Genomic DNA, 19,138 nt, shown 5'->3' with positions numbered 1-19,138 from the left:
TAAAAATCACTTATAAATTCTCAGTTGTTCATCACAGATTTTTCTGAAATTTTTATGAGTATTTTGACTAAAAAAACATTTTCAAATCGAAAATGGAATTAAATTGGAAGTTTTTTCTTTCTTTCTTTTTTCGAGGTGCAATTCGTGTCTGGTCCTATTTCCAGCCGGTATGTAAACAAAGACTGAGCTGGAGTTACTGCTGGCGGTCGTTTCACTTTTAGAGTGGTTAATTTGAAATAATGGCCAAGAGTTCGATTCTCGATAAGTTACGTAATGTTATGGCAACTTACGTTCCCCAGCGCCTTGAAGCTTGTGTCATTCCGCATTCGGACGCTCACCAGGTTTGCATTATTTTACTTTAGCGGAATTTGCATTTCTTTCATGTATTTGCCCGTCCAGTTTGAAATTTAAGGCTCATTTTTTGTTATGGGTTATCGTTTATGAAAGATGTGTGAAAGAACTCGTATAGTCAACGTTTTATCCCCATTTGTTTACCGATATCATATACGTGCAGTGGTTCTTAACCAGGAGATGGTAGGAAGCAATTTTCAGAGTTAGTTAGTATATAGACCAGTGTTTCTCAAAATTTTTCCAGTCCATGAACCTTTTTGGACCTTATTTTCTCCTGATTTCCTGTCCTTTCCCTTCATACAGGTTCCCAAAGGGTTCCCATTTTGAGGGCAGCAGATGTCTGCAAACAGGTACTGCCATAAATTTCTCTCGATCTTTCTCCTGATTTCCCCCACCCTCATCTAAGAGTGATGTCCTTTCTTACATATCAAATACCTGTGTAGGGACCAAAACAACCGATGTATTCAACAAAACATTTATTGATAAGAGAAAGTGTACAATGAGTAGGCCTATACTGCACTAGTTTGTTCGAAGTTGCAGAGAAATTTCATCTCCCTCAATTTGCTCCATTAAATCGTGTTGAAAGGAGTTGTTCTTTCAATATCTGGAAGATGGGAAATTTGTGGTTATCAAACCAATATATGGACTAAAGTCAATGCGGCATTGCTTTCCTTTGTTTATGTTGTTTTCGCACTTATGAAATGTGCCACTGAATTCAGACAGAAATAAAAAAATTTAAGAGATAAGTGTATATGCAGAGTGAATCCAACCTATTCAGTCAATCCTGCAAACATCATTGTAGCTACAACATTATTAAAAACTTGTCCATTACACCAGCTTTTTGAAAGAGAATACAATAAACCATATTGGTGTTCTGGTTCAGGAGAAATTTAGCCTCATTAGACCGATTGTAGTTACAATGGTGTTTGCGGAATCAGTGATTAAAAATTTTTGTGACAAATCGGTTTTGAATTTTGCCAATCTCGTAGCACTTGTAGCTTATCATTAAATCCAGATATTTCAATGAAGTTAGTGTCACCTTATAGAATATTTTCGGTTCTTTCTAAATATGAGCTTAGTTTGTGCGTCGGTCTTTCGAAAACTTCACAAATTCAGGTTTTTCAGACTTTCTACTTTTTTTCCCCATAATCGAATATACTCCATAACTCAAAAACAGTTCAAAATAGGACAGGTTTCATGGGATGGGGCGTTTCATGATCCAATCGGGGCTCGTCTATTACTCCGCCTTTCATTTGGCAGAATAGGTCGGATTCACCCTGTATATGTCTTAAGGTTTATTTTAAGAAATGTAAGTAATTGTACAGTTTTTACAATTTTATGAATTTTCTCATCTTAAAATTGAATGTCTATAAAATATGTTATTTTATTGAGTACACGCCACCCAGTAACACTAAAAAGACACTGAGATGTAGTAGTTCATAATAAATGTGTGAATTTATGTAATGAAGCTTCTCTGAAATGTTATTCGGGCCTTGATCCGATATAACAATATTAATTTGTTCAATCGAAAAAGTTGGCTTTCTAAAACTTTCTACAATTGTAATCAACTTCTCATATTGTAATTCATTGTGATTGAACATGTCTCTTTGCTAAGGTTTTTTTTCCAGCACTTACTCCAGTTTTGTTTTTTAGTGATGAAAACGCATTATAAAATAGGTTTCAGTAATTTTCTTTTTCAAATTTTAACCTTTATAAATTATAACATATCTTCATATCTTGTGATTTACAGAATGAATATATTGCTGACACAGACCAGAGGCTGGCGTATATTTCAGGATTCACTGGTAGTGCAGGTAGGTATAGTAAAACTTCTTTAATTTCAGATGTCAATATCTTGAAGTTATTTTGATTACAAATAATCGATGTTGATACAGTGATACCTTGACTTATGTTAGTTATTCGTTCCAAGACTAATGATGTAGATTGAGGTAGATTTTTTCACCTTTTTCCAAAGCAGCAGGGAGGTAAATGTGCCGATTTCCTTTATTCTTCCTTATCTATTTGTCTTTTCATTATGACACAAGAAAAGATTGCCATTCTGAAACTATGATGCCGAAGCCTTGATGGTTTACTTTTTTTGAAAATAATAATTATTAGGACCACATAACTTAAATGTGGAGTGATGAAAATCATTGAATTACTGCACATATCTTTTAATACCAATGCATTGAGTTTTGGAATTATTTCAAACCAACTTAAACATGATTACAGCATGAACAGCTGAGAGAATATAAAGCATGACATGTAGTGTTAAGAAGTGCATGTCGATTCATTTTGCTCATGTTTCGCAGTTTGAATGGTAAAGCAGGCCCGTCATTTAGGGGGCAGGGGGGGACTGTTGGCCCCCCCCCCCGGCTTTTGAAAATACACTAAAAAATAGTACATATATATACAAATATATACATACATACATTGAGTACATGTGCTTTGACACCCCCCCCCCCCCTGGAAAGAGTTGAAATGACTGCCCTGTGGTAAAGTTATTCTGGATGGGAAAAGGCTTAATGATTTGTGAATTATCATTCATGAGCTGTGGTAGTCAGGGTTTTACAAGGTCTCTTTACATTCTCCTAACATTATCCTTTGGTTATTCTGTGGTGTAGTTTGTCGTAACCTAAAGCAGAGGTATGCAATCTGATCCAACAGGATTGCTGATATCTGAAAGTCTAGATGGCTGGTAATTTTATTGGCAGCTTGCTCTCATATGCTCAGTATATTTTTTATCACGATTTGATTTTTTTTTTTTTTTTTTTTTTTTGTTATCATTTAGGCATTGCTGTTGTTACACATGATAAGGCTGCCTTGTGGACAGATGGAAGATACTATCTTCAAGCAAATAAACAGCTTAGTGAGGAATGGATACTTATGAAAAAATGTAAAAATTATTTTAATTGTATGAACGTAATATATCTAATATATAGGCATAAAATCATGTATGTGTATTATATAATCATGATATGTAATACAGTGAAACCTGTATGAAACGGAACATCTATAGACTGAAACAATATGGTTTTAGACAGATTTTCATGTTTTATAAAAGTGCAAATGAAAGCACTAATCATCGAACAGACTATATTTTCATTCCGTCTAAACAAATTTTCATCTCATGTCTGTCTTAGGTTTCACTATATTATGAACTGTGAAGACTCTGCTCTTTTGTATAACTTCGGACGTATCCAAGTCTTTAATACAAAGCATGTAAAAATAAAATAATTTAAAATTAATAAACTTTTGCAATTTTTGGTCACATTTTTCATTTGTTATATCCAAAAATACACAAAAACAGGGTTTGGATTAGTATGAAAAATAATTATGGTTTTTTAATTATTTGTTTTCTCTGATCCTTAAGTAAGCTACACCATCTATGCAGTGCAGGGGAGTCTATCCAGATTTTTTTTGTAGAGTCCTGTTTCTGTGGGTTTTCCTTATTTTTATGAAAATATTCATTAATTTTATAGAGTAAGTAATTTTGTGGAAAGAAAAATGATCTAGTTGATTTGTTGCAAAAGAATCAAAATGTCAAATTATGGTTTTGTTAATTTGTATTTTGTAAAGAGTGTGTGTGAGAGAAAGTGTACCCAAATTTCAGCTGGACAGAATGTGTCATATTTTTTTATCATTCTACTTGTGGATTTGCTATATAATGAAAGACTATACACTCAGTGGCCAAAAAATTAAGAACACCCCTCACTCAAACTTTGACTCATCTTTGCAGCACATGTGCTGATGTAATAAACCAGATTTGCTGATAAAAAAGCTTTCTCCTGGTCAGAAGCACCAGTTAATGTTGCTGCAAAACCAAAAAAAAAAGGCTTTTGTGAACTAGAAAACATCTAAATTAATGAATAGAAGAAGGTTGTCTGGTCTGATGAGTCAAGATTTCTTCTTTATGCCGTTGATGGCATGATCCGTATATGACGCAAGCAGCACGAAGCCATAGACCTGGCATGTCACATGACAACTGTTCAAGCGGGTGGCAGTGGAATCGCAGTCTGGGGCACATTTTCCTGGCATACTCTTGGTCCCTTATTTCCATTGGAAACATCCGTCAATGCCAGCACTTACCTCCACATCGTTGCTGACCACATTCACCCGTTTATAGCCATAATATTTCCTGATGATGATTTCTATTTTCAGTAGGACAATTCACCCTCTCACTGGGCTGGAATTATCTCAGATGGGTTTGTGGAACATGATTCAGAGTTTCAAGTTTGAATTGCTTTCCTCAGTCACCCGATCTTCACCCATTTGAGCATTTGTGGGACGAAGTTGAAAGGTCTGTTAAAAGCTCCAAAATACCACCTTCTAATCTGAGGGAATTAAGAGCTACTATTATTAAACCACACATGTACCTCGTCCATATTCCTCTGCGGAACCTCTAACGAATTGGTACATGCGGGAATGTGTGTGTACGTGTAGTGAAACCTGACATAAACTTTGTTTCTGTGTAATGCTTGTTATGTGTAGTGCTGCCATCTGCCACCAGTTTTTCTAACTATGAGTGAAGTTTCATGATTGAATAATTAACCATTGTAGGCCTGTTGCTCTCTGTGGCGAGACTTTTTAATGGGGAGATCGGCTCGCATTTGCGCCTTGAAGTTGGGAACCACAGGAAACCAACTTCAGCCGACCACCACTATGGCGACGGGGAATTAAGAGCTGCCATTTCATTGGCATGGGCTAATATTTCTCCTCAACGGGGCTTCAGCAACTTGTAGAGTCCATTCCTAGAAGAATATCTGCTGTCATCAAAGCCAGAGAAGGTCCCACACGATATTAGTGGTGATTAGCATTATGTTCCAAATTTTCAGCCACTGGGTATATGCTACATGCACTGTACATATAACATTCAGAAATTCCATTCAAAATTCTTGTCTGTGTTAGATGAAATTTCATTGAGCACATATCATTAATATATACTTTTTTTTTGTATGAGGAAATTTGAAGCACATATCTAACTTTCTTAAAAAATATTTATGCCTTTAAAATTATTTTAATTTGCTGAAGCCGGGATTACACTATAAAAGTTTTATAAAAATTATTTTGTAAAACTTGAAAATTGCAACCAATAAGCTTATCAGTTACATTTCAGCGAATGAAACCGATGAGCTTATTGGTTACATTTGTCAAGTTTGTAAAGGAACTTCTGTAAACTTTTATAGTGTAATCCTGACTTTAGTTACATTTGGTTTCGACTAAATTGTTATACTAATTGTTTCAAATTTTTAGCTGTTCCAGGTACTGCTACTTGTAGTGAATGGCTTTTAGAGGTATGTATTGTCTGTCATTGGATACTCATTTATTTTTATTACTATAATTTTCAGTCACATGGAGTCTAGTCAAAAATTAATTTTCATCAAAAAGTGGTTGGAATAACTTTTGTTTTTACCAAAATTAGAGGATTTCAAGAAGGCGAGATATCTCATCAGGGTTGAATACATCACATCAAGTTTAGTGAGAGATCTGATCAGTATTGATCGGAGGAATGAAAAAATTTAGCGAAAGAAAAGTTTCCAACTACATGCTATTACTGGCTCATATTTGATAGTTGAAAAAATAGTTGCCTTGAAAATTCAAAGAAAAAATTTAATTTGTATTGTCTAGCATTTACTGCATTCATATACACATGTGATGCACCTTTTTTCTTTTGAGAATTGATGTAAAAAACATGGTGCATACCATAATTTCGTACAGCACTAAGTACTGTAATTTCCTGCCTATAATCTGCAGCTGTGTGTAATCCCACAAGCAAATTTTGAATATTATTTGTGTGTGGATTTGTTTTGTTTTTTTTAAATGGGGGGGGGGGAATAACTTTAAAAATATTTATCAAAGAATTATTTTGAGTTGCAGTGCACAAGTTTTCAAGAAGTCATGTTAATTAACTTTTTGAAAGTTTAATTTTTGTCGAAACTTACAAGTAGCTTGTAGATGACGGGAGAACCTAAGGGTTAATAACAAACATGATGAGTGACACTGAATAAATAATGTTCTTTCTATTAGGTATATATGGGATTGCTTTCTGGAATAATTAAAAATCACGAATTGTGTCACAACTGGTCTGAAAACAACACAACATTTTCATGAACTTATATTGAGTTTTGTATTGACAGGTATTAGCAGAAGGAAGTAATGTTGGTGCAGATCCATATCTCATGTCAGATAGTAAGTTCTTTGGCAATGGAGTTTTTCTTTTTTTTAAATTACTATATAAAATGTGTATAAGATGGGGTGAATCTGGGTGCATCTGGTTCTTCAGGTTCAATATAAATTGTCAAATCATGAAATGTGGATAACAAAAATCAAATCATTTCACTGATACAGAAAAAGATTGAGAGTGCAGTTATCAAACTTGAGGTTTGATAATGTGAGTTTGAAATAACATTACTTATAAATTTATATACAGTCCATGCTCCTTAATATGGTCACATCAGGATTTGGGGTTTCTGATAACAATAACCAAATGATAACTATATAAAAGAAAGTTCCATTCACAAGTGCAGTGACCGTACACTGCGGGTAAACGGGTATTAGTAAAATGGGACCTTTTTTTCTTTTAAGCTAAAATTCTGCATTTTTGATATTCAGTCATTGTGAGGCAAAGAATGGAACTGTCTAATGTGCATCACCCCCTCCAAATTACATATTTTTTTAATGTAAGCAATATGTTTCATAGATCCCTTAAAAAAGTGTCAGGGAAAAAAATTTTAAATTTTTTTTTCATTGTAAAAGCAGCTCCAGACGTGCATGGATCACACCGAATACTATGGACGGATAACATCATTAAGGATAAAAATGTTTGTCAACACGGGAGGGGAGAGAACACCTTCTACTGTTGCAGCTACTCCTACATAGTCTTGATAATGGTAACTTACTGGTAAAAAATTAAGTTTGGTTAACACTTTTGGGTCTAAGCCCGAGCCTGATCTGAATGCTGTTTTTGTTCAAGGGTACTAAGCCTGAGTTAGACTCGGGTTTAACTTTTAACTCTAGTAGCTATAAAATGGCTGAGTATATATGTTCTCAGTGTTTTTAAAATTAATCTATAAATCTTCTAGTTCCAATAAAAAAATTATATATATATATTTATTTATATATATGTGGCAGCAGTCAATGGATGTAGCTTGTAACTTTATGAAATGATGTAAAGTAAGTATAGTTGAAACACATTTGTCTTCCTCTTTCTAGGTAAGCTAGCTAGCCATGTTCGTAGATGACAAGATAATTTTTTTAATGAAACCAATTTTAGATATTTATACAACATTTGGATAAGTTTTTATTCAGAATTGTTTGAAATTTTATGTTAAAAATGTTTTCTTATGCAGAACGTTTTTTAAACACTAAAACATACTTCTTTTAATTATTTCTCATTAACCATTAATTATTAGTACATTTACATAACTGCTATATTATGAAAGAAAAGAGTTTGAAATTTCTAGCTAAAAAAGACTGTTGAGATGTATATATATCAAGTATTTTTAAAAAATCATGAAAGTGCCAAAAACCCTCCATCCACAGGGACAAACATAGTCGAAATACTCAGACCCGGAAGTGTTAAACCAAACTTCAGCATGTGAAAAAACTTTTGACAGAAAAAAATTTGATAGCATTATCCAAAGTCCTGATAACTACAAACAAATTTTTTTCCTATGTTATGATATTGATCCGTTCCTAGCAAAAGTGATAATAATACCCAAATGATAACATTATCTGTAATTTTAGCAGCATTGACTATATATATAGTGCTGAACAAACTTAATTTCCCATAATAAGCCATGACTCAAAAATTCAAACTATAAATGAATTGGGGAGAATAGCCTAATTTGAAGAGCAAACTGTAATTTATGATGTATTCATCTTGGAACACAGTTTTACTTTTGTGGCTTATACGCCAAAGGGGCATTAAAATTATGTCTCGCACAGGTGAGAATTTTATCTTGAATTACTCCCCAGTTTCCCCTGCCCTGGAGCAAGAAAAAATTTACCTTCAGCTTTTGCTGCTAATTCAAAATCACTGCCTATTCACTTTCGTTTTCTGATATTCTGACTTCAAAAGATTCTAATGAGTTTTTATGGGGGGGGGGGGGGGGGTTCAGCCACCTTTTTGGGCATTTCACCTGTTGTGGCCTTTGTATTTGTATTTTTTTACACATTTCTTGATGTAATTTAAAAAGTAATTTCTTGCTCCATAGCAGGGACAGCTCAAGGCAAAATTCTCACCCATGTGAGATGTAATTTTTATTCTGTCCCTCTGGCATATGAGCCACACCAACAAATTATCCCAAAAATGTGCATATACGTTTCCAGATAGATGAGGTGCATCAGAAATTAACGATTTCTCTGTAAATTATTCAATCCAATCCATTCATTGTTTGAATTTTACAGACCAAACATTTTTCTAGATTGTTCTGCTATTAGTTTTTTTCCTATACCTTTGATTTGCACCTCTTCTATAACGGGGCGCTGCACTGGTCACCCCTTGTTCTTGAATAATTGACTTATCCTTGCTGTAGGTTAACATCTAATATTTAATCAATTAATATGATCAAATTCTTGAAGGTAAGTAAAACATATAAAATTTAGTTTCAGCTCTTGAATGGAAATGATGTGCCGCTTTGGGGCCATTCAAGTATTATATCACCATCAATGGGTTCAGATTTGCTGACTTTTGATGATAAGTGGAAGGGAGGAGGTTTGAATGATTAATGAGACTATCATCAACCACCCTTTATAAAAATATGAAATATTTTTCATAGCATCTTTCCTGGAAACGCCAAAAAATGAGAAAAACTTTTTTTCTAGTTTATAGGAACCTGAACTAACATCCTTTCTATCAATGAGTTCTCTGCAGACATCCTTCTCTAGTAGACCTCTCAGACCCCCCCCCCCCCCACATCTTGTCTCACTTATAGGATAGTCAGCTAAACTGCTTTGTGTCCACTCAGTGCATCACATTCTCTGTTCTTGAGGTATTTGCTGTGGACTCCCATACATTAGGGGATACATGCTCTTTGAAGGGGGGAAGTAGTCCATCGACTGTGTGCATGGTTATCGGGGGGGGGGGATTGTCTACATTTGTCCTGCCGCTATTCTAAAGATATAACTTTTTTGTGAATGGCATATTGCCACCCCTTCCCCACCTCCGTGTCATCTATGCTCCTGTATGATGTGGATGAGAAAATAAGCTGCCTGTGATGATTTACGGGACAAGTAAAGAACCTACTACTCATGGAAACAATTTTCTTGTGTGATGGAAAGCTGTGACTGCAACCAGGGGCAAATGCAAAATCAACCTTTGGGGGGGGGGTGCGTAAAAGGCTTCAGGGAGGCAGAAAAATTTTCTTCCCATGAAATTTTGAGTTGCTACTCTTTGGAAAATAATTAAATAATTAACCAAAATTGATTAATAGCAAGGGTAATTAATTGCATATCAAGGATATTTTCTTTCGATATTTCAATTCTATCACTTCACCAAAATATATTTTTCTAATATTTGGTCAGCTTCGAGGAGGGCATGGGCTCCCTGAGCGTCCCCCCCCCCCTCCCCGTTTATATGCCTCTGACCACAACTGGTTTGTGCGTACGTGGGATATTTTAAAAAAAGCAGACTTTTGGTGTATTTATATACTATTCGTCCGAAATATTTAATGACACATGGTTCGAGCCCACCTTGCACTTAGAAAAAATAGGTAATCATTGGCTAGCCAAGACCAGAAGCATATAATTCCATTATGACGCAATAACTCCATTAATCACATCGATAGCTAAATAGAAAGGAATTACTTCAAATTGCTCAAATGGTTGTTTTTAAGCAACTATCTTGCCATAAACTGATCAACATCTTTGGAATTTAGAGAAACCATGATGACAATGAGAGCTTAATCCTCGGTACGCTGCACCAACCAGCATCGGCAATACCACTACTTTAATCAATGCTTAACTTAAACCACTAATTTATATATAGTGCCTGGAAGTTTAACACTAAAAATGCCTACAATAGGCATTAAAAAGGGGCATTTATAATTGATGGAAGACAGAAAAAATAACTAAAAACAAATTAAAGGTCCAAAAACAAGCTGAAAAATTGGTTACACTTAATGCATCTATTGGTACAATTATAATTAATTACTGCATTATTACCCAAGTTAAACTGAAGCCCAAAATGAAATTTTCGTTTCCTCAGGATTAGGCCAGTTCCAAGGCCAGGAACTGTGGGGCTCCCTGGATTTGCCAATAATTCTCGTTTATTTGTTGTATTATTTGTAATAATCATCATCATTTCTGTAGTTGAAACATGGCTAACCTGTTCTGTGTTTGTAAAAAAAAGTTAATTTTTTTTTATATTACCATGTGTGGAACTCGGACTCCTTCAAGCACCGGGCCCTGTGTGACTGCATCTGTTACACACCCGTGAGGGCGACTCTAGTCAATTTAATCAAATACTAAATATGTATGTTAGTTTAGTTATCTAGGGTATGTTTATATGTAAATTTAATCATCTAAGGTTTATAAATAGCCATGGTTGTTTGCAGCGCATTTACGGTGCAAAAAAATATATTTTTTAAAAATCAAAACAACATGGGCCAGAACCCTTCTGCTCCTACCTCACCTTGTGTGAGCCATGACCTCAATTCATAATGTCTTGAGACAATCATCAATCCACTATGCACATACAACACTGCCCAATGCCTGAGCGAGACATTATGTGAAGCATATGAAGAAACAAAAATTTCTCATTTTTCTCTGCTTTTCTTACATGGAAGCAAGCTTCATCTGAAGCAAAATAATTCACATCTAACACCATTCGGTCAAAGCAAAGCTAATGGATGGCAACACCAATCTATCAGATCACTTATTTGCATTTAAATATGGGGCTGTAGGTGGGGGGGGGGGGGTTGGATAATAATTAATGCTGAGAGGTGGAAAATTTTAGTTTGGAACTTCGGTAACCACGGACACACAAAATGAAAATACCAAAAGTGATGGTTTATAACATTGTTTTTTCTTAAGTGGCAAATACTCCCCCCCCCCCCCCCGGTAGTGATGGAATGGTCCAGGGGTGGTAGAAGCTTTGGGTTTAGTATTAAATCCTACTGTATAGGTTGAATTTTTTTAAGAAGAGGGTGATGGAACAAAAAGTTTGGGAAATTGTGGTTTATAGTAAGAAATCGCTGTTATATCATTTAGGACAGTTTATCAATGATTAGATAAGCTTCTTTAGTATATTGCAAGAAATTAAAATATATTTTTCCAAAAAGATTATATATTTATTTAACCCTATTATACAGTATATAAAGTGTCCGAAGGGGATAAAAGTTCTGCAATTGATTCTAAAATTGTAGAAATTAGTTTGAAAGTTCTCAACGCTCAAAATATCCAAGTTTTGCCTCTAACATTCACTAATAAACTTAAGACTATGTTAAAACAGGCATTCATGGCATAAAAATTTTAAAAAAATGCATTTTTACCAAAAAAGTTTGAAAATAGGCAAAAACAGACATTTGTGGCATTTTGCCTGAACTTTCGGGTTCTATTTATATACCAGAAACACAAACTAAAAGTACAATTTGTTCAGTTTATATAATATGAAAAATAATCTATGTGCATACATAGCAAAGTTCATTACAGTGTCAGACAGTGGTGGTCAGACTCCCTATGTATATTCTCACAATACAATCAGAGGTGTATGCAGGATTGACCTATGGAGACGGCACAAAAATCCTATGGGGGTGGATCGCAATGAATTTCTTAAAGAGAAATTTTAAGTTCTTAGCCTTCAAATAGCATTGAAATTAACAGAAATTGATTATAATAGCACAAATTTTCTTGTGATATTTTGATTTTTTTAAATATTTTTCTGCATCAAATAAATTTTTGATCATCTGGGGGGGGGGGGCGCGTATGAGCTCTTATCCCCCCTGCATGTCTCTGATCCCAATATGCGTTTTAGGAGGTAGGGAGGGAGGCAGCAGAGCAGGCAAAATTTTGCGCTGACAGTGGGGGGGGGGGGTATGTTAAAAATGGCTAAAATCCTCCTTCCTGACCTAATACTTGAATGGCCCCTTATACAAAGCTGTGGTGTTCCTATGGAAACTTTTTTTCCTCCCATATTTATCAGTCATGTGTTTCGGTATTTTTTCTGCTTGTTGTATACAATGCAGCAACCAGGACTGGACAAATCTTCATAAATTTACATGCTGGGTCAAAATTTTTAGGTCTCGGTCAATATCAGGTGATTTGTCCAGCTCTGGTAGCAATACATGCTCTCAATTCAGACACATGAATAAAAAGAACACATTATGTAAACTGTAGAGTTACGATTTTATTTATAATACTATTCTATGTGTAGTGGAATGGAGAGCAATGTCGAAGAAACTGCTGTTTGGCGGCCAGCATTTGGTGCCTTTGAAACACAACTTGGTTGATGTTATATGGGAAGACAAACCTCCAGCACCTTCTAAATTGGTTTTTTCATTACCCATCAAATACACTGGTGAGTGGTACATTTTAATGATATTGTTTTACTTTTGGTAATATAGATGTTTTGCACATACTTAGAAACTTCAATTTTAAATTTAAGAAAAAAAATTAAGAATATGGACCAGAAAAAAAATCTGACTCTTATTTAAGCATGAAAAGGTAAAAATCTTCAGTTACTGAAAATTTAGTTTATGCTAAGAAATACCGTGCAAAATGAACCTATGGTTTAAGGCCATCTTTTTGCTTTTGAGTGAGAAAAAATTTAATATTCATTTTTTTTAATTTGAGACAAAATATCATCCATTTATCAGGAAAATTCTAGTTTATTTAAAATCATCAGCTTTAATATTTATTGGGAAAAAAAACCATATGCTATTTTGCTAACATTTCGTAAATGCAGTCTGGTGTTGCATTGCCATATCGCATAAAAGGCAAACATGTTATTTGGCTCTATAACATAAAAACAGAATTCAAAAAGCTTGGTTTGATGTTTGTCCAGTATTTTTACAAAACCTTGTACTTGCCAGGGAGAATCGGGTTTTTGATATTATTAAAAGCTATGGTAAAATCACATGAGGTACTAAAATTATTTTCATGATTTCTAAAGAAATAATTATTGTTACTTATGAAATAAATGAACTTTCAAAGAAAAGTTTTCAAGTTTGTGTCTAAAACTTTGTGGCACACATTTTCATTGTTTTTGTTACAGTGCAGTACATATCTGGAATTTGTTTTTTTTAGGTGTCATTCATGTGTTTCAAAAGAAACAAAAAAAGATGTCACAAAATGTAGTCAGTTAAATCCAGAGTCTGTAAAATTAAGGTCCACCAAATCAAGAGTTTACTGTATCTGGTTTTATTTAATTTGTGAGAGAATTTTTTATAATTTTCATAGATAAATTTAAAGAAATGGTCATTGTTTAACAATTTAATTTATTTTTTCTTTTACAAGTTCTCTTAACAACTTCATTCACTATTTCATTGAAAGAAATGGTTTTAGAGCATAGTTTCCCAACCTTTTTTGTCCCATCGCCCTCTTCTTCAGAAATTTTTTTCTCCCATCGCCCCCCAACGGAATATAACCCATAGGATCCTATGTTATACCCGTAGCTTCCACCACCCCCCTGGAACATTGCATCGCCCCCAAGGGGGCGTTAACACTCACGTTGGGAATCACTGTCTTAGAGTCTCATAATTAAGATGCTCGTCTACCACTGTGAAGGTTGCTATCACAGTCTCGGGTTCAAACTCGAGGGAGGATGTAGATATTTTCCGTAACAAGCTTGAGGCAACCCTTGATACACAGTGCCTTAATTTCTAACCCATGTTATCGATGGCAGAGTAAATTGCGATATAGTGATATGGCCAGAGTTGGTGATTGGTAAAGTAGTCTCGTAATATTACTAACATTTTCCCTTAATATATGCATATGGGGGGGGGGCATAGGGGGCTTGTCTCTGCTCCCCAAAAGAACCAAGAATTGATATTTTTATTTTATAAAAAAAAATCAAAATAAAATACCTTTTGTATACTATTTTAATCAATTTCTGTTAATGTGAGTGTGTAACAAATCTATTTTTCCAGTATGGACATTTTTATTAACCCTGTGGCCTTATACCACATAATATGCTTTGTTTGTTTATACGTTGTTAAAAGAAGTTGAGAAGAGAAAATCTATCTTCCAAGAGAAGAGAACGTGAGTTGGAATGTGGCTTCCGTTCTGTATGGTTGTCTGTTTTGAGTGTGCTTCAAAATAAAGTCTTCTTCGTTAAGTTCCGTAGTTTCGTGTATAAATTGGACACCCTCTCCAATATCAAGAGCTTGGGGATATTCCGCCACCTCACGGAAAAGAGACGCACCTTCAACGCGACGTCCCCTTATAAAACTGACGCCCAACGTCGTGGCTCGAACTCAAGGCAGTACAAAACGGACATTCGATCTCAACTGTGAGGTTCCTGATAGCTCCTAAAATCGAAATGGCGTACTTGGCCAAAGGTAAGAAACGTGATTTGATCCTACTCGCTCTAGAATTAGGAGAGGAAGTTCCGAATGATTCGCGTGTAGTAGATCTCAAGCATATAATAACAAAGTCCTCCGGTTATGAGGAAGAATTCGTGAAAGCCCTGCTGGCTACTATTATCGGAGAAAGAGAGGGAGAAGAAGAACGAGCTAGAATAGTTGAGGAAAGAGAAGAAGAACGAGCTAGAATAGTTGAGGAAAGAGAAGAAGAACGAGCTAGAATAGCTGAGGAAAGAGCTAGAATCGACGAAGAAAAAGAACGATCTAGAATAGCTGAGGAAAGAGCTAGAATCGACGAAGAAAAAGAACGATCTAGAATAGCTGAGGAACAATCTAGGATCGCCGAAGAAAAGGAACGAGAACGTTCGTTTGAACTTGAAAAGATGCGGTTGCAGCTTGAGTTTCAACGACTCTCGCAACCGGCAGAAGAGCCATCCATCGCTCTCATCGATCAGCCCAAGTTCGACGTGAAGAGGTTGATCCCGAATTTCAATCCGAGTGAAGATGATATGTCGCTATTTCTAAAGTTGTTTGAAAGACAGCTAAAATTCTTGAAAGTGGAGAAGGTGAACTGGGTTGCGTATCTGCTGGGAGTTTTGCCGAATGAAGTTGCTAAGCTCATTGCTCGAGAACCTGAAGATAAGGCCCATGATTACGACCACATCCGGGAGGTTCTCTTACGGCGTTTCAAGCTGAGTGCGGAAAGGTTCCGGCAGCTCTTCTCTACGCACAGAAAATCACCTGGAAGTACCTGGAAGGACTATCACTTTGAGATCCAAAGTTATTTCGAAGGCTGGCTGTCCGAACTGAACAACATTAGGAACTTTGACGAGCTGAAAGATCTGATGATTTCGGATCAGATGAAGAAGAGGATCCCATCTGAAGTTAAAGAACCTTTTCTGGATGTTTGGAGTGAGTGGACTACCCCTGATGAAATTGATGCTTATGATAACCTTCGAAACAAAAAGAGTGAGATCCAATGTGAGAGGAAGAAGTTGCTGTCAAAGCAACATGAACCCCCTAGGTCCCCAGTGCGACAAAGAGACTTTCATTCTAATCAACGTGCGAATCCGGAATCGGAAGATGCAGGACGTCATCCCGTCTTCAGATGTTATGGTTGCGGGGAACCTGGTGTTACCAAGTCCCGATGCCAAACGTGTAATCCTCCAACGGATAGACCAGGACCCAGTGTCAACGCTTTGGACTTATACAGTTTATCATCTAATCCTAATACGGAATCGAAAGATGACAGTAGAAGTCATATCCTAAGATGTTACGGGTGCGGAGAACCTGGTGTCGTCAAGTCCCGATGTGGAACGTGCAATCCTGCCACGAACACCCCAGAAGTTAGTGTCGACGCCTTGGACTTTTACAGTTTCTCAACTGAGAGACGTCAAAGAAATGCTATCGAAGTCATGATCTGTCATAAGCGTGGAGCAGTGTGTGCTGACACGGGTGCCACACATTCGGTGGCAGGGGAGAAGCTATATCATCTCCTACAAGAACATGGTTTGCCCTTTTACAGCAAGACTATCGTTATGAGACTAGCCGATGGAGACTAGTCCTAACTACGACTGTGGACATTAACGTCCAAGGTAAAGTGATTCCCACTGAGATGATGGTGCTACCACAGGCCAGAGAAAACCGAACCCTTCTCGGTACCGACTTTCTCAGTGATGCTGGTATCGTCCTGGATGCACAGCAAGGAAAGTGGTACTTCTCTGAAGCTCCTGAGAAGCGACATCCGTTCGTCGAAAGCCCATCTGAAAGCAGTGCCCTCCTGGCAATACCTGCTGAGTCATTCCCATATCGACGTCATACTGATGAAGTTACCCACCTTACTTCTCAGAAACGAGAACTTGATTCATCCCCGCCGGAGTTCAAGCGATGCTTCAAGCCAGGGGGAGGCCCGATACCTTTCATCGAGCAGCGAGAACTTTATTCCTTCTCAGAAGAATCCAATAGATGCTCCAAGTTAGGGGAAGGAAGACCTTACCTCAAGCACCAAATCAACAAGAGTGGTGATGACAGGGTATACCGCTGTAAAGGTGGCCCTGGACAAGGCTACGAACAGTGTCGTGTTTCAAATTCTCGCTCGACCGTGCGAGGAGAACATGCTTGCTATAACTGCGGTCGACGTGGACACGTTGCCCGAAGATGTTGGGATCCGATAGTGTGTTATCAGTGTAAAAATCGTGGTCATATTGCCCGTAAATGTCCAGGCAGCCACACTGATAAGCTATCCAGCCCAATTGGTAAAGGAGTCAAGCAGTGTGAGCTGTTCAACTTCATTGTAGTGGACAAGAGTTCACGGACTCTTCGCGAGTCCCAAAGTGGGAATGATGTTTTGGAGAAGATCATTGAAAACGTTGAATCTACTCAGGAAGCTGAAGATTTCCTGAACGGGAGGAAACAAGAACTCGTCTTGAATCCCTTAACGCAGTACCGATTCCAAGGGGAGTTGACTCCATTACGAGATGCGGAGACCACAACCATGGTTACCCGGACCCCAAGAGAGCGGCGTTCATCAAAAGTGCATCCGAACCCTAGTCGACATCCCCAGAACCGGTGTGACTCGAAAACTGAACTTCGACCTGACACAAGAGTGTCAGCAGTTGCCCGGAGCTTCCCGTTCTGTTCGTCAGGAACTACTCCCAAACAAAAGATTTGTGTTACTGGCTCCTCGCCGAGACGTCGTCGGAGCCAGAGGGGGAGATTGTAACAAATCTATTTTTCCAGTATGGACATTTTTACTAACCCTGTGGCCTTATACCACATAATATGCTTTGTTTGTTTATACGTTGTTAAAAGAAGTTGAGAAGAGAAAATCTATCTTCCAAGAGAAGAGAACGTGAGTTGGAATGTGGCTTCCGTTCTGTATGGTTGTCTGTTTTGAGTGTGCTTCAAAATAAAGTCTTCTTCGTTAAGTTCCGTAGTTTCGTGTATAAATTGGACACCCTCTCCAATATCAAGAGCTTGGGGATATTCCGCCACCTCACGGAAAAGAGACGCACCTTCAACGCGACGTCCCCTTATAAGTGCTTTTTGAAGGTTGGTAACTAAATTTCTGTAGAAAATATTTCTTGTGCTCCCCCTTCCCAAGTTTTATGTACCCTCTTGCATAAAGCTTGATCCTACATATGCCCCACATCCCTGTTCTCTGATAAAAGAAAAGATCTGTCATGAAAATAATTGTTTATACTTTCTAGTTTGCTTACTTTCTCAGATACCTTTTGTTTTTAACCATATTCTTATGGTATATTAAATCCTGCTTTTTCATTACTGTTTTCCTTTAGGTCTAACTTGGGAAGAAAAAGTAAAAAATGTCAGAGAGGAAATGAAGAAGAAGAAGGCATCATTATTAATATTATGTGCTTTGGATGAAATCGCTTGTATGTTTGCTGAACACACTTCCAGGATTTCTGTTTCTTGGTTTTTTTTTAATACAGGGTGATTCAAAAATAATCATCAGGGTTTAAAAAGTATAAATTGTGAAATACATAAATTTTACTGTTTAATAGTAAACAGGGCATGAAGAAGCAAAGGTTAGATTTTTATTCCCCATACATTCAATATTCCAAAAGTGTTTTGAGTTTTGAATATGCGACATCTTCATTGCTTGTTTCAGTGCAACGAATGTGCCACAGAAAATATGGAGCACAGTTGCTGTCCCATCAGACGAGCTGCTAAGGTATCATCCGGATCTTTTACTTTTTGTGACTTTCTTTTTTGGGGTTTCATTGAAGACACTGTGTGCTTACCTCCACAGCCAGCCACTTTGAATGAGCTCAAGAACCGAATTATCATCAATAGGCTGCTGATGTGTTGTATTGGGCAGGAATTAGACTACCATGTATATGTGGGGGCACGTAACGAAAGGAGGACACATAGAACACTTATAAGTGCTTTGCTTGGCCCCCTGGACATACCACGATTTACATATACACTCGAGCCAATGAGAATAATTTGTAATCATATTTATTTACACAGATGCCTAAACCAGAGCATTCAATATGCTCTCTTCTCCAACAGTCAACAACCTAAATTTGTGGCCGCTGTGGTGGTCGAGTAGTCATAGTGACGGACTCGCATCGCGGGGATCCGGGTTCGAGCCCCAAGTTGGTTTTCTGTGGTTCCCAACTTCAAGGTGCAAATGCGAGCCGATCTCCCCGTTAAAAAGTCTCACCACAGAGAGCAACAGGCCTACAAACAGTACAAATATTCAGTCACTACATATCACTCACTTCACTTCTGAGATATAGATG

General features: G+C 36.9%; 1 protein-coding gene across 1 annotated transcript in view; it reads left to right on the top strand.

The window, feature by feature from the left end:
* Positions 1 to 157: 157 nt before the first annotated feature.
* LOC149077686 (xaa-Pro aminopeptidase 1-like) overlaps positions 158 to 19,138 on the top strand; it is a 43,609-nt gene continuing 24,628 nt past the window's right edge. The window contains exons 1-7 of the mRNA XM_089245256.1: positions 158 to 341; positions 2,102 to 2,165; positions 3,143 to 3,247; positions 5,605 to 5,645; positions 6,489 to 6,540; positions 12,725 to 12,868; positions 18,170 to 18,265. Coding sequence (XP_089101382.1) covers positions 240 to 341; positions 2,102 to 2,165; positions 3,143 to 3,247; positions 5,605 to 5,645; positions 6,489 to 6,540; positions 12,725 to 12,868; positions 18,170 to 18,265 — 604 coding nt within the window. The 5' untranslated portion in view covers positions 158 to 239. The remainder of the gene's footprint in view (positions 342 to 2,101; positions 2,166 to 3,142; positions 3,248 to 5,604; positions 5,646 to 6,488; positions 6,541 to 12,724; positions 12,869 to 18,169; positions 18,266 to 19,138) is intronic.

Source organism: Pholcus phalangioides, unplaced genomic scaffold (assembly GCF_987345545.1).
Source record: "Pholcus phalangioides strain wild (caught in Gottingen) unplaced genomic scaffold, Ppha-v1.0 ptg000015l_1, whole genome shotgun sequence".
NCBI lineage: Eukaryota > Metazoa > Arthropoda > Arachnida > Araneae > Pholcidae > Pholcus > Pholcus phalangioides.
The sequence above is the reverse complement of the archived record's forward strand: the minus strand, read 5'-3'. Positions and strand labels throughout refer to the sequence as shown.